The sequence below is a fragment of the Perkinsus marinus genome (genome assembly GCF_000006405.1).
Source record: "Perkinsus marinus ATCC 50983 genomic scaffold scf_1104296934592, whole genome shotgun sequence".
NCBI classification, from domain to species: Eukaryota; Perkinsozoa; order Perkinsida; family Perkinsidae; genus Perkinsus; species Perkinsus marinus.
The window spans coordinates 39,603-55,260 of NW_003214713.1; the positions used below are offsets into that span (position 1 = coordinate 39,603).

The following is a 15,658-nucleotide window of genomic DNA, read 5'->3' on the forward strand; positions in this document are numbered from 1 at the left end:
GATGAGCGCTGATCTCGAGAAGTCCTATATAGACGATCGGCTTTGTGTTTTCGGGAAGCAGGTTCTACTACGACTTCTTCTTCCGGTTCCCCCATGGCACTTACGGGTTCCTAGCAGGCTATGGTGATAACAAGTATGTGATCTTGAGGGAGCGGTGGGATGTGTGACGAATGCTTATCGTTGCTTATCGTTGATGTTATTGTCGCCATTGTTGTTGTTGTTATCATGTGATCGTAGTGTTACTAGTCAACACAACACGAATCTTAACAGGGGAAATATCAAGACACGAAAATATTTAGCGCAATATGTAGTTGCGAGCAGATATCTGAAGCGATACAGGACCGCAGGTTCGAAGCCGCCAGACATCGAATTTCCCACCTAGGATGAGAGCTAGTGCTCGAAGTCTGTCAATATGCTTCCCACAAGAATCCTCATCAATGAGAATCCAAACCGCCTCGGGCATTGGGTCGGTGATAGTTGGCAAAGAAAGGATAAGCTCAACGATGTCATGAGATTCACTGCTGCCCTCTCTCGAAGTGTACCTGATTCATGTTTGAAAATAATCTAACCGGGAGTCGAACCTCGGACTTCTGCAATGAAGCACAACTTTCTACTAATAGACCAAACCGACAGATACTCACCACACTTCAATATCCCCTATCTCGTCATGGAGGGATATCTCGCTATTCTGAAGGACGGATCTCAAGCCGGCAGGATGGGCGATAATCACCTGCGAGTGTTTCAGCGATCGAAAAGGAGACTTATGTCACCAATCTTTCGTTTGAATTCAAATATTTTCGCCTCTCTAACATGAACGCCAACTCCTTGCTGTTCAGAAAGTTACCAATCGACATTTTCGGAGAGAAATAACTTTCTGCTGGTTTCGATTGTGATCCGATCTGATGAGACGGGAAGATGCAAATACAGGCGGAATCGGGACTAGTGTGTGGAAACATCAATTGACCGACGAGATTTGATGGAAATTCACCCGTCAGCAGATTGAGTACTAGATGATACGCCTAATAGGCCAGGCCCAGGATGGTCGCAGATGAGCTCGGAATGACTGGTGCTAGGATCGAACCAGGAACCTTTCGATTACCCACATGATGTGGGCTTCATTAGTTTCGCAACGTTGTGGATTGACTTACTAAACAAGAGCACCAATGAGCATCAAAACGAGTATTTTACACCAGTTCGGTGAAAAAGGATTATACGTTGTGGCGAAAAGGCGCCTTTAGCCGAAATACTCTAAGTTGACGCAGACACATCATCTGCTCAGTGTTGTTATTACGCGGGTAAGGAGACGAGAATCTAAGAAAGAAAAATTAATTCAAAACCTTCCTATGGCGTTTATGTTATTGGATTGACATAGAAATGATAGTATTCAATTATACGTGCTCCAATTTAACTTGGAAAGATCGAAAGAATAATATCAACATTTTTCACGTCGATCGAGAATCCCGACGCTTTTTTTCCGAAAAAAGTCATTGAAAATTACAACAGGGTGATGATAACACTCACCGGGTAAATCTCGATCGACTAGAATGGTCAGGAATGGTATAGCTGATGGGTTACTGTACCTAACATCGACATGAAATAATATCTTGTGCATGCGTGCAAGATTCATACCAGCTTATTGTGCCATCCGGATGGACAACAGCTGCTGTAATATCTTCTTCTTTTTCAAATATATCTAGAGAAGGGGGACGACGTTTCGGTGTTCTGAAAGAGTAAAGACATATCTTCAAGTCGATTTAATAAAGTAAAGGAATGAGCCCAGTTTGGTAATTAAGTTGACTGTAGAGGATTAAGATAACTAGAGGTACTTACATTGCACTCTTCCGACTTGCCCCTTCTGGGGAGTTATGCTCAAGCTGCTCGATTGGACTCTGAAAATTTATTCATGCACAGCCGACTCAGCACCCAGGCCTTACCTGATTCGAAGTTTTCTCGGAAATACTGTACTCAGTAGCGTTGGCCTGGACAGCCCCGCTCTCACATCGACAAGATGGTGTAGTAGACATAATAGCGTGCTATAGACAACACTATGAAAGATCCCTGGATCCACTCCCAGTCGAGTCATTATTCTCATCCACTTATTTGAGAAATTATTCCACAAGATGCTCCAACTCAAAACCCAAATTTACACAAAAATGAAGGGTAATACTCAACGCGTTATGTATAATTTACAACATATCTTCCTCGACAATATTCCGACAAGACAATTTGGCAGCCCTGTTCCATGATGTACTCATAGACAACTCAAGAAACAGTTTCACTCCCGAAAAAACCTTCAACTTGATACCACAGCGATACTGCGATACTAACACCGAATGAATGATGAGGACGAATCATTCACATATACTTTAATTAATGACGAGTTATTATTCAGCTATCCAGACAATGGTACTCATGCGAATGATCATTGATAAGGATGTGATAACTCGAACAACAAGTACTGTCATTTTCAATACACTGAAGGCGCTACTGCCCGAAACTTTGTAACGATATTTCCCTCGACGATTGGGGTGTTAATGATAATGTGATGAGTGATGAGAATAAGACTGGTAATACTACAATTCACAATTACTATATAAATAACAGAGATAATTCCGAGGAAAAACGTAATGAGGAAAACATCATCATAACAATCCACATTCATGGAGGATACTCTACAAGAGTCTAATACAGAAGACATGTCGTGATCATCACTTCAACTGATAATAATAATACTTACACAGTCACAACATCCATACAGCATTGATTTAATTACGGTATTTGATACTGGTGATGATAGTGAAGGCAAAAGAGACCATTAAGGTCAATCACTATGATGATGATGATGAGCATCGAAGAATCGATAAATCGACCAATACGTCAAACAATGACCACCACCACCCCCGATGACCAGATCCATCTATACCGAAAAATGGAGAAACTGAGAATGATACTTCGAGTTAGTGTTGTTGTTGTGAGACCAGTTATGATATGTGATAGTAGTAGCAGTGGTTTTACAACTTCTCGAGAGGAATCAATGGTAACATAATGATCATAATTATGATAGGAAAAACTGCACGCTTCGAGGACTTCACGAAAGCGGACAGGGAAACTTGAAACTCTTCTTCCACTTCATCACCCGCAGGCAAGAGCCTACAGCTGAGGTTTTGTTCTTGTTGTTGTTTTTGAGTTATCATCATGCACTAGGGCACGAAGTAATATAATATTCCCGAATCATTGAGGTGAAAACACCATTTAGGCGCTTCCATTCCGGACTTGACAGTCAACATCATCTGGAGAGAGCCTGAATTAAAAATGATGCACCTCTCAAGAATAGAACCCACAACCTCCCGGATACAATAATTCGGCTAAGCGCTTAACGACTCGACCACCTAGCAACATATTTTCACTCACTTCTGAATTCTCCCATCATCAACTCCAGTGATGCCTTCATCATCTGTTATAATCCTAAGACAATAACAACATGCTAAAGTCATCGCCACAATTTCCTTGCCGTTGCCCGGCTCGAACAGCAGTAACTTATACTCGTTTTCCACACATGAAAACTAAACCATTAAGTGAATCGATTATTTATCCTTCCAATTTTGAGAGTTCGAAGAATATCCAATTTCACTAACCTCATAAATGTAATAACAATGTGAATCGGTTGATGCCGTTCAGAAGAATTATCCCAGTCCATAAATCTACTTCATGTTTTCAAAAACACGAATTCACATAACTATGTTTCAACTAGTGATAATTCAATCTTACTAATCGAGTACTACAAACAGATGTTAACTTTAGAAGTTCTATTATGGTGAAGTTTCAACAATCTCGGATATTTACGAAGTGGAAACTCAAATCGAAATCGACTAAAATTGTGATCATCTTTTCAACTCATTCGCGAAAGAAAATTCCCTCAACGCTATAAATGAGTTCCGCGAAATCCAATGATAAAAAAACTCGCGTATGAATTTTCTGATTTCTCTTCATTAAAAATATCAATCCGCAACTTACTCTATTTTCACAAACCTTTCCCTCCGATGACGATGTCGTCCATCACCAGCTCGGCGCTTCTCAACCAATTTTCTATCCCTCATATTTGCCGATCTTGAAGATTCTCTGGAGACCGAGCTCGACCTAATATACAACAAAAGATTCTTACGCACAGCGAAGAATATCTATTATTTTTTACGGGGAAGCAAATTCTGAAACTATACATGTAAATGCTCATATTATAAATGTTTACCAAAACTTCTACAACTCGAATATTGCGATTTCAGTACAGTTTTCCGTAGAATTTTCTCCCACATTTTTTGCATAAATTCCGATTCCCAACTCACTTATCGCTCTCCAATTTGTGACCGATTTGAATACCCGAATTGTGGTGACGACGCTCAGCCAGGGGAAGATAAAACAGCGGCCTGGATAGGAGAATCTTAGGTTCACCATGGTAAGATACAAAACAGGTTACCCCATCTCGTCATCATCATCATCCTCTACAATTAACATTCTTCCACGGTAACTTGCATCATGTGAGTTCTAAAGATAATCTTCGCTGTGCGATACTAAGATACTCCTTTCACCCTCACCTTATCTGGATTCCTAGGAAGCCCATTCACTTGAGAATCAACAACCACAGCAATTGGCATCTTTAAAGAAATTAAATGAAAACTTCCTATTACCAAAAGTATATATAAATCATACCGACGACCACTCATCGATTAATAGATACCCTTTTAATATGCGCACGCGTGCAAAACATGCACGCCCTAAAAAATATGAAAATTTACCTGTTGATGATGACGATAGAAAAATTTTGAGGAAATTTCGGGAAAATTTCTTATTGATTTCAGTACACTTCCACCCAAATTCATATGTCTTTCGAAACTCCCGAGGAAAGCGAACATATATTCCTCCAACACTGCACCCAATATCACACTTCAGCTTAGCCATCACAGGTTCGATCCCCGGCACCTGCATTTTTCCGCTACCAACTTCGCGAATTTATTGAAAATTCTCATCAACTATTCTGGTCGATGACAACGATAAATTTATTCTTCATTTTTGAATACTCATACCATAAATCGTTTCCCATGCAAATTCCTGAGCAGTTTGAGAAGCCATATATTCCAACACTAATTCTTCACGAAATTCATAAAGTGACTGCCTACAGGTTATATAGATTTCAGACGATAATCGATCACGTGATCGATTTGTCCAAGTTCATAAATATATATATTCCACGCCGAGATGGAACTCGCGACCAATTATTTTAAGGAGAATCTTATGACTGCCACATAGGGTATCTTAGGTTCATGATGGTAAGATACAAAATAGGCCCAATTGAAGCCTCAACACAACATGTCAAAGATATCACCACGCACTTCAAAGAATCTTCATACTTCAACTACCTTCATCCTACCTCAAAGATTCCCCAATTACATGGTAATGTAAAAAGCGCTCGCCCTCGTGATCGATTCAGAAACAGTAATTATTAATAATCTATATATAGCATGCTGCGGCAGTCCACCCACCCGAGTTCGATTCCCAGGGGACTAATTTTGCGACTTTTTTGCAGGGCGATTTATACACCAAAAATTTCCAAAGTCACTCAGCAGCGTTAGAAATAATGGAAAACAGAACGATATAAAATCGATCAGCTGATCGATATAATCGATCGACCGATCGATCAGTAATTCATTACCTAAATAATCTTGCTCTCTTACCAAATCTTGCATTTCCTCAACGCTATGCTTACCCTATGAATTGGAATTAGAAGATTCCTCACGACCATTCACCGAGCCAACTAGTATCCTGAAAAATGATATCCAAGGTTCAACGATGCAAGATTCAAAATAGGTCCACAAACATACCACTTACTCGAGCCGCCTAGTAGTAGTAGTAGTAGTACAACATCGACTCGAACGAGGCGTATCTTTTATTCTGCGGACCACCAATGCGGGCAAACGGAATATCTCCGACGACCTACATACAGCACTGTTATAAAAATGGTTAACATGTACCAAAATTACAGCGGAGCGATGCAACCCTCATCATCATCCATCACAATTACCGTCCTCCTAGTCGACATCAGTGCTCGTTGTGAATCTATCTACACATACAACATAAAAGATTCCACAACGCACAGCGAAGATTTTTCCAAACATGAAATCTTATAACAATATAATCTATATTATAATCATACCACAATATACTCTACAACCTGAACAACTATTCAAAGTAACTTAACTCTCACATATACACAGCCCACCAAGGTTCGATCCCCACACCATGCATTTCATAACAACATTTCCCATCAACATGTTGATGCCCACAGCACTACTATACATATATATTTAAATATAAATAAATATCATTCGATCGAGGTTCGATTCCCACACCCTACATTTAATGATGACCTCCTTTTCTTAACTTCAGCAATAGGAAGGCGTGGCACAAACGATGGTCGGGTGGACATCAAAGAGAAAGAGAACAAATCTGGACCTATTTTGAATCTTACACATCCAACCTCAAGATACCACCATCAAGTAAATGGATATAAAATATGATGAAAATTATCCCCACCTGGAAAACGATACAATAAATATCCGAGGTTCAACCATATAAGATCCAAAACAGGCCCAAAAGAGGACCACGAACCTGTTCGCCACTTCAAAAGATATCTAAACGACTACCAACATTGGAGAAATATATGTTCGCTTTCCTCAGCTGCTGAGCTCAGGAGTTTCCAAAGCTGATTATAAAATTTTACATACGAATTCAATTACAAGTGTATAGAAGCCCAACAATAATTTTCCAAATATTTCCTCGAAATTTTCATATCGTCATCACCAACACATGTAGTTGATGACCATGTGCATATTTTTCTACTCACAAATAACAACCTCCAAAAAAAATATTTTTCATAAAATTTTTTAGAGAACTCAACACAATTCATTTTTCAAGTAACGATTTCTTATCGTGCAGTAAGCGGCTTACTGTAAGCCTACATTCTACCCTACCTCAACACATATCTCTTATCGATCACCTGATCGATTTCATCCATACCAAAACCGTCTCAATACGAAAACATGCACATGGTCAACTACATATAACAAAAAAATTGGTTTTTTTACACTACTACGCAAAGTCATTTATATTCATACCGTAATTTCGGAAACTCAATAGTAAAAAAATGTACGAATTTCCGTAAAATTTTACTTTACATCAACACATGAATTTGAAAATTGTTAAAAACCTGAGCGAAACCGTTACACAAATTTATCATTTTTTCATATTTCTTTCAAACTCCTCCAGAATACTTCTATGAACGTTTTGCCAATCGATTCACGTTCAAGCTCATGATGATACCAATATTAGATCTTCAAACTGTCAAATTCAAATATGATTACCTTTTACGAATTTTCGCATTCCTGAATCGCTTCGCTCCGCCCAACTTCAACTGTTGGAGTTGCCTCGTTCGTCAACAACTCCAAGTCGAGAGCTCCATCATGCTTGACAATGTGCTCTGAAAATATATCAAAAATAAATCTTCAAATATCATCAATAATAATCGATCACGTAATCGATTATAGTATTGATATTAAATTCTACAATTTTTCCTGAATATTCCCCAAAAATTTCCGAAAATATATAAATTTTATCGCCGTTATTGGAAAAGGGATTCCTATAAAATTTCACCACTTTTACGTGAAGTGGCTTAATACTCTGTGAAAAACCCGATATTCGCGGCGATATGCAATAGTCGTGAAATATGTTTTTCATATCACTAGGATGGACCTCCAAAATTTTAACTCTTCAAAATATTAATCGATCACGTGATCGATTATCTCATTAAATATATATTCTAAATAAAACTCAATAATTACTTGTATACACTCCTCACCTAGATATCAATCAAATTACATCCACACGAGATCCCCGGTTCGATTCCCAGCCCCTCCATTTCTACCCAATGAATCCGTCAAAAGTTGAATTTCATTTCCCAACTGCGTCAAGTCCGGCTTCAATAGAAACTTCACAGACTTCATCCTGCCACAGCCATTTACCAAATCGATCATCTGGGCGCGCGCTTTTTGCTCACCAGCTGTTCGCCGTCCTCTGAGTCGGAATATTTCCCAAAGTTACTCTCATCAATGCTTCCCTTTCGTGTGGGGAATCCCCAATCGAAATTACATTTCGCCAAGACCTACAATACGAAATATTAATACTCGAATTCGAACATACGTGTTTGAAAAAAGTAAACATAAAACTCTTCAACTGTTTGCTAATTGTGGAGCGAGCGAAGCATATACCGCAACAACCGCCACTTTCGCGTTGTGCGTGCGTGCAGAATTATTCTATCTTAACTACGAGGCTATCAGATATGTCAAACGACTCCTCTATATGTTAAAAATCGGAAAACTCGACTATGCGAACAGCTCGGAGAGATATGCACGAAAAACTTTAATGATGGAAAAATGTCCCACCCGGGGATCGAACCGGGGACCTATGTAAACTACATTGATTGAGTCCTTCGTCACGAGGGCCTAGTTTGAAAATAAAACTAAACATCCAATCACGACTACCAACATTGGAGAAATATATGTTCGCTTTCCTCAGCTGCTCAGCTCAGGAGTTTCCAAAGCTGATTATAAAATTTTACATACGAATTCGAATACAAGTGTATAGAAATCCAACAATAATTTTCCAAATATTTCCTCGAAATTTTCATATCGTCATCACCAACACATGCAGTTGATGACCATGTGCATATTTTTCTACTCACAAATAACAACCTCCAAAAATTTTTTTTCATAAAATTTTTTAGAGAACTCAACACAATTCACTTTTCGAGTAACGATTTGTTATCGTGCAGTAAGCCTACATTCTACCCTACCCCGACACATATCTTTTATCGATCACCTGATCGATTTCATCCATACCAAAACAATCTCAACACGAAAACATGCACATGGTCAACTACATATAACAAAAAAATTGGTTTTTTTACACTACTACGCCAAGTCATTTGTTTCCATACCATAATTTCGGAAACTCCGTAGTAAAAAAATGTATAAACTTCCGTAAAATTTTACTTTTCATCAACACATGAATTTGAAAATTGTTAAAAACCTGAGCCAAACCGTTACACAAATTTATAAATTTTTTCATATTTTTTTCAAGTTCATCCGGAGTACTTCTATGAACGTTTTGCCAATCGATTCACGTTGATGATGACACCAATATTAAATCTTCAAACTGTCAAATTTAAATATGATTACCTTTTACGAATTTTCGCATTCCTGAATCGCTTCGCTCCGCCCAACTGTTGGAGTTGCCTCGTTCGTCAACAACTCCAAGTCGAGAGCTCCATCATGTTTGACAATGTGCTCTGAAAATATATCAAAAATTAATCTTCAAATATCATCAATAATAATCGATCACGTAATCGATTATAGTATTGATATTAAATTCTACAATTTTTCCTAAATATTCCCCAAAAATTTTCGGAAATATATAAATTTTATCGCCGTTATTGGAAAAGGGATTTTTATAGAATTTCACCAGTTTTACGTGAAGTGGCGTAATACTCTGTGAAAAACGCGATATTCGCAGCGATATGCAATAGTCGTGAAATATGTTTTTCATATCACTAGGGTGATGGACCTCCAAAATTTCAACTCTTCAAAATATTAATCGATCACGTGATCGATTATCTCTAAATATATATTCTAAATAAAACTCAACAATTTATTGTATACATTCGTCATCTAAATATCAAGTACACCCACACGAGGTCCCCGGTTCGATTCCCAGCCCCTCCATTTTTACCCAATGAATCCGTCAAAAGTTGAATTTCATTTCCCAACTGCGTCAAGTCCGGCTTCAATAGAAACTTCACAGACTTCATCCTACCACAGCCATTTACCAAATCGATCATCTGGGCGCGCGCTCTTTGCTCACCAGCTGTTCGCCGTCCTCTGAGTTGGAATATTTCCCAAAGTTACTCTCATCAATGCTTCCCTTTCGTGTGGGGAATCCCCAATCGAAATTACATTTCGCCAAGACCTAAAATACGAAATATTAATACTCGAATTCGAACATACGTGTTTGAAAAAAGTAAACATAAAACTCTTCAACTGTTTGCTAATTGCGGAGCGAGCGTAGCATATACCGCAACAACAGGCACTTTCGCATTGTGTGTGCGTGCAGAATTATTCTGGCTTAACTACGAGGCTATCAGATATGTCAAACGACTCCTCTATATGGGAAAAATCGGAAAATTAGATTATGCGAACAACTCGAAGAGATATGCACGAAAAACTTTAATGATGGAAAAATGTCCCACCCGAGAATCGAACCGGGCTGGACCTATGTAAACTTCATTGATTGAGTCCATGGACGTGGACTCAGTGAGCTCCTTCGTCACGAGGGCCTAGTTTTATAATAAAACTAAACATCCAATCACGACTACCAACATTGGAGAAATATATGTTCGCTTTCCTCAGCTGCTCAGCTCAGGATTTTCCAAAGCAAATTATAAAATTTTACATACGAATTCAATTACAAGTGTATAGAAATCAAGTAAAAATTTCACCAAAATTTCCTCATAATTTCAATATTATCACCAACACATGTAGTTCACCATATGCATATGCTCCCGCATAACATTATAATGTAATGCATCACCCTGTGCGCAGCTAGTATATATATAAAAGATATCTTTCACATCTATATATCACCATGCGTAAACTAAGATACCTCCCAAAAAATCTTCCCTGTGCGCAGCTAGCATATATATAAAAGATATCTTTCACATCTATATGTCACCATGCGTAAACTAAGATACCTCCTTAAAAATCTTCCCTGTGCGTAACTAGCATATATATGAAAGATATCTTTCACATCTATATATCACCATGCGTAAACTAAGATACCTCCTTAAAAATCTTCCCTGTGCGTAACTAGCATATATATAAAAGATATCTTTCACATCTATATATCACCATGCGTAAACTAAGATACCTCCCCCTAAAATTCTTCCCTGTGCGCGGCCGCCACCACCATCACGACTACCTGTGCATAACAGAGCTCTGCATCCACAAATTCGATGGTTGTTCGATTAAATGCGAATTAACTCCACTCATAGGCGTAGCACCTATCTAAGCAAATCGATCACGTGATCGATTTGGATACTCACAGCGTTGACCATCGATGATATCTCTGAATGCATGAGCTTTCCATCCCGCCGGACTTTTAACACCCTTATGCTCAAACGCACCTGCCCAAAAATTATACAAAAATTTTGTTGCAAAAAATTACTCGAAATTTTTGCGAATTTTTCCAATTCTCAACAGTGTTGGAATATATGATAGGTTTCCTCAACCGCTAAACTCGAGAGTTTTCCGATTTCCCGAAAAAGTTCATCAAAACCAACGGAAATGCCCTTCTCATTCTCATCAACATACATTGGAGTTTTACGATCCGTTTTACGTGAAGTGGCGTAAAACTCCGTGAAAAACGCGATATTCGCGGTGATATGCACTAGTCGTGAAATGTGTTTTTCATATCACTAGGGTGAAACTCTTTAGTCCACATTTTTCCACACTGCATTTGAAATCAAATCTTGCAATCTTGCTCCCACTTGCATTTCCTCAACGCCACATATCCTACTTCGCGCACTGCAAATTTTCACCGCTAAATTTTGAAGCAGCAGTTCTAATGATGGTAGCCACTTTCGGCACGACAACTCAAACCATCCTTCCTGAGAAGAAAGGGCACAAATCATTAAAACATTCTACTTCCAGATGTGGGGAGATATTCACATGCGTTGATAACAACAAGGAAATTCTCGAGCTGTTTCTTGGTAACTTCTAAGTTTGTTGTTCTTTCAGATGAAAATTATATAACATATTTTCCTACACTGATCTCGCGTAGTTTCGAAATATGCAAATAAGAAAAAGCTACCAAAATATTTTCGAGAAAAAAATTCACATAAAAATGTAATTCTATATAACCAGTACGATGAATAACTTTCCAGAATCATCACCACATACATTCCAGAATGCTAAAATCCGAATCACAATTTTCCCGCATTTTCTGCCCACAATTTCGGCAAAAAATACGAGTAAAAGAAATCGAAGATTTTTATAAATGACATAATTGATAGCCTTCCGAGTTGATATTCATTTCTGCAGCAAAATATTTTACACGCAGGAAAGATGCAAAAAAGTGATAACGAATGTGACTCTGTTGATTTCACAGTATATATAGATTCCAATAAGAAAATATAAGATTTAATATGATAATCGATCACACGATCGATTTATTGATGAATAGTGTTAAAATGAGTCTGTCGTCGAAGCATGCCGGGATCGAACCCACTACCTTTCCCTCCCTACCTGAGCGTTAGTGACTATAACCACTTTACCTAATGAAGCGGCCTTCCGAATCATCTTGGCGGCGAGCTCGGCCAACTCCGATAGCGAATCGATGCATGTCTCGGGTACGAATGGATCGCAAACCTAATTGGGAAAAAATCGTGAAATTATCAAGATTTACGGTAAAAAGTTACGGTTAAAATTCACCGAACAAATACCAGCGAAAATTATGGGAGATATCATTCATCCGAAATTGAAGAACATCACAAAAGAGCTAAAACATCTTTTTCCACACAGGAAAATTCTTTTTCACATTTTTCCTCACAACCCAGTAATAAACAATGATTTTTCCGGAAAACAAAAAAACTTCGCTCCGCCTTTTTTATTACATTCAAACCGTTCACTTTTGCCCAAGTTGTCGGACAGATGGTATCATCCCAATCGAAAATCAGCAAAGTTTGTACTCTCGCCGGAGTCGCTGAGAATCTCCCATTTTTTTGGTGTTTATCACATTACCTTACTCGGAGTAGTCAATAAAGATTCTTTCAATGGCGTCGGGGTAACACCAATAGTAGTGCTGGAAAAATGCAACATGCCGGGATCGAATGCGTAGCTTTCTCCCCACCTCCCATTAGAAATATCCCCCTCCTTTTCATCATCATCGGCCTCCGCTGGTGTCAACAACACCGTGAACATAGAATGGTCGTGATTTTCGATAGGATTCAATTCACCCTCTTCTCGAGAAGATCCTTTCGGTGTCATCATTACGCCACTTCCAACATGTGTGAATGTAGCCGTCGGAAAACCTTGAAAACCTCAAAAGAGTGAATTCGATCAAATCGATCGGATGATCGATTTATCATATTGAGGAAATTTCACAATCAAAAGACGTAAAAACTATCTGGAAAGAGAATTTAATAAGTAATAAAGTAATTTAAGCAAGCTTAAAAATCCGAAAACTCAAATCGATCAGTTGATCGATTAAATCGATTGGTTGATCGATTAAATCGATCACTCCACTTTCCCATACTACTATTCACATGTGAATGACCTCGGCGACTTAAAACGTCGCGACTTTCGTTTTCCGCGTCCCCATCAAAATCCAACTCTAGACATCTGCGGTTACCTAAATCGATCACGTGATCGATTATCCAATATCTTAGATTCAGAATAGGTTACCTTTAGTCTGAATCGGAGTTCCCTCTTGAAGATCTTCCATTGAAATCGGTTCCTCATTTTCAGCGGCTTTTTCAGTCGAAGGAGTGGCAAACATTTAAATGGAAATCAATCAATACTCAAATGAAATCGATCGTCTGATCGATTACATCATAGAAATGAAAGAAAATTCATCGCTGTTTTCCACGTCGGAAATTTCTCATAAAAACCCAGAAAAAAATCCAGAATTTTACCCAAAAATATACACAAAATATTTTTGGTGTGAATAAATTCCCAAGAAGATGACGATGCTACTTAATCCACCAAACTTCCCCTCGTAGTGAAATTGGTCCATCCATATCGATCACGTGATCGATTTCACACCGTCTCCTCGACAAAACCTCCCAAAGACGATTTTACAATTCTTGCTCTTGGTACATACCCCAACCTATTTTGAATCTTACCAAGCCAACCTAAGATATTTATCACTCATGCATAATCGTTGACACTATCGCACTGGATTGAACCAACCAAATCACAAAAAAACGAAAAAATGATGGAAAACTCCAAATAATTCCGATTGTCGAAAAAGTTTTTTGTTTTAATCGATGAAAACCAATGGAAAAAACGAAAAAAAATACCAGAAAAATCACAATCCTAGAAACTATCAATGTTTCCTCCAAAAATGCCCTCACCAGAGTTCGAACCCGGAGCCTTTCGACTACCTCAATTTTCCCATTTTCCTCAGCCGCTGCTGAATTGGTGAATGCCCCCAGGGCTTATGAAAACAACCTGAGTAGTTTTATACAAATATGTAGTAAACTTTAATAATAAAGTTTATATGTAAATTTTTAATAAGATCATTCATTACTCTTTTTATGAAAAGAAAACGGCAAATTTTAATATATTCATTCGCAATGAGACTTCTACTACATTCCTGAGACCTCTTTATGGTGGGATAAATGTACCCAACCAAATTTCACATACAAACGTAGCTCCTGAGAATACGATGATTCTAAAAAGTGAGCTAATTTCAAGGGTATAACAAATCACACGAAATTTCTATCACCAATTTGAGAAGACATTAATACCAAGAATTTCACCATCATGGAATTCTACTATGTGTTTCGTTTCCGGATGGTCTTTTACCTAACCTAAACCGTATCTTACATTCCCAACCTCAAGATATCATACCAGGGTTATTGTAGCATGGTCTTTGATGAGCTCGGTCGAGGACGGAGGGTGAAAATCGCTGAAGAAATTTACGTTGAACGCGACGAATTTCTGGGCTTTTCGTATTGATCTTTGGTAAATTATTCGCTGTGCGTAAAGATTCATTCCAGGCCCAGTAAGATTTGAATCGGCTATCACGTGTGATTCATAAACTAGTTTATAACGCGCTCAAACTGAGAAGATATCTTCCACGAGCGCAGAAACCATTGGAGTGTTTGAGAACATATCTTTGCGCACAGCGAAGATTTTTGAAATCTCATTAAAAATGATATACCGCTCCCTCGAATTCATTATAATTTTCGAACTCATCACTCTATTGATAAATCGGCAAAAATTAAATTCAAAAATTCATTCCAGGATGAAATTATATCGCGGCGAAATTACAAGCACGAAAGATTGAGTTAACGATGGGGAGTAGCAACGCCTTTTGTTAATCACACAAAAGGCGTCGGAAGATCTTTCCCTCGCCGAGTGTCACCAGTCACCACTAGTTAGAATTAATTTTGGCTATACGTATGTCGGTGATCAACACGCTCCACGACGGAAAGGGAACTTTACCAATCATAATATTTTATAATAACTTCGACTTCACGACGATGAGGAAACTGCTCCCCGTAGATTGAATAGTCTTGATAAGGTAGACGTAATAATTCTAACTTCATTTTCGACTCGAACTTAAAAAAAACTAGTGAGCAATTTATTTCACGACTACTGCATATCACTGCGAATATCGGGTTTTCCGTGGGGATTTACGCCACTTCACGTGAAACGGGTGAGGCTCCATTAGTTCAGAGCGAAAGTAAATCACTTCATATTCTTAGGACGTATCTTAGGGTTGACATGGCAAGATACGGAAGATGCCTTATTGAAAAATATAATGAAAAAAT

General features: G+C 38.4%; 1 protein-coding gene across 1 annotated transcript; it reads right to left on the minus strand.

The window, feature by feature from the left end:
- Positions 1-5,759: 5,759 nt before the first annotated feature.
- Pmar_PMAR018158 (hypothetical protein) lies at positions 5,760-13,079 on the minus strand (the record flags this gene model as incomplete). Its single annotated transcript, XM_002784778.1, has 9 exons — positions 5,760-5,814; positions 5,912-5,985; positions 6,074-6,112; positions 8,105-8,209; positions 9,967-10,071; positions 10,352-10,438; positions 11,204-11,284; positions 12,405-12,527; positions 12,900-13,079. The coding sequence occupies 9 exons, from the start codon at positions 13,077-13,079 to the stop codon at positions 5,760-5,762; spliced, it is 849 nt and encodes a 282-aa protein (XP_002784824.1).
- Positions 13,080-15,658: the final 2,579 nt, after the last annotated feature.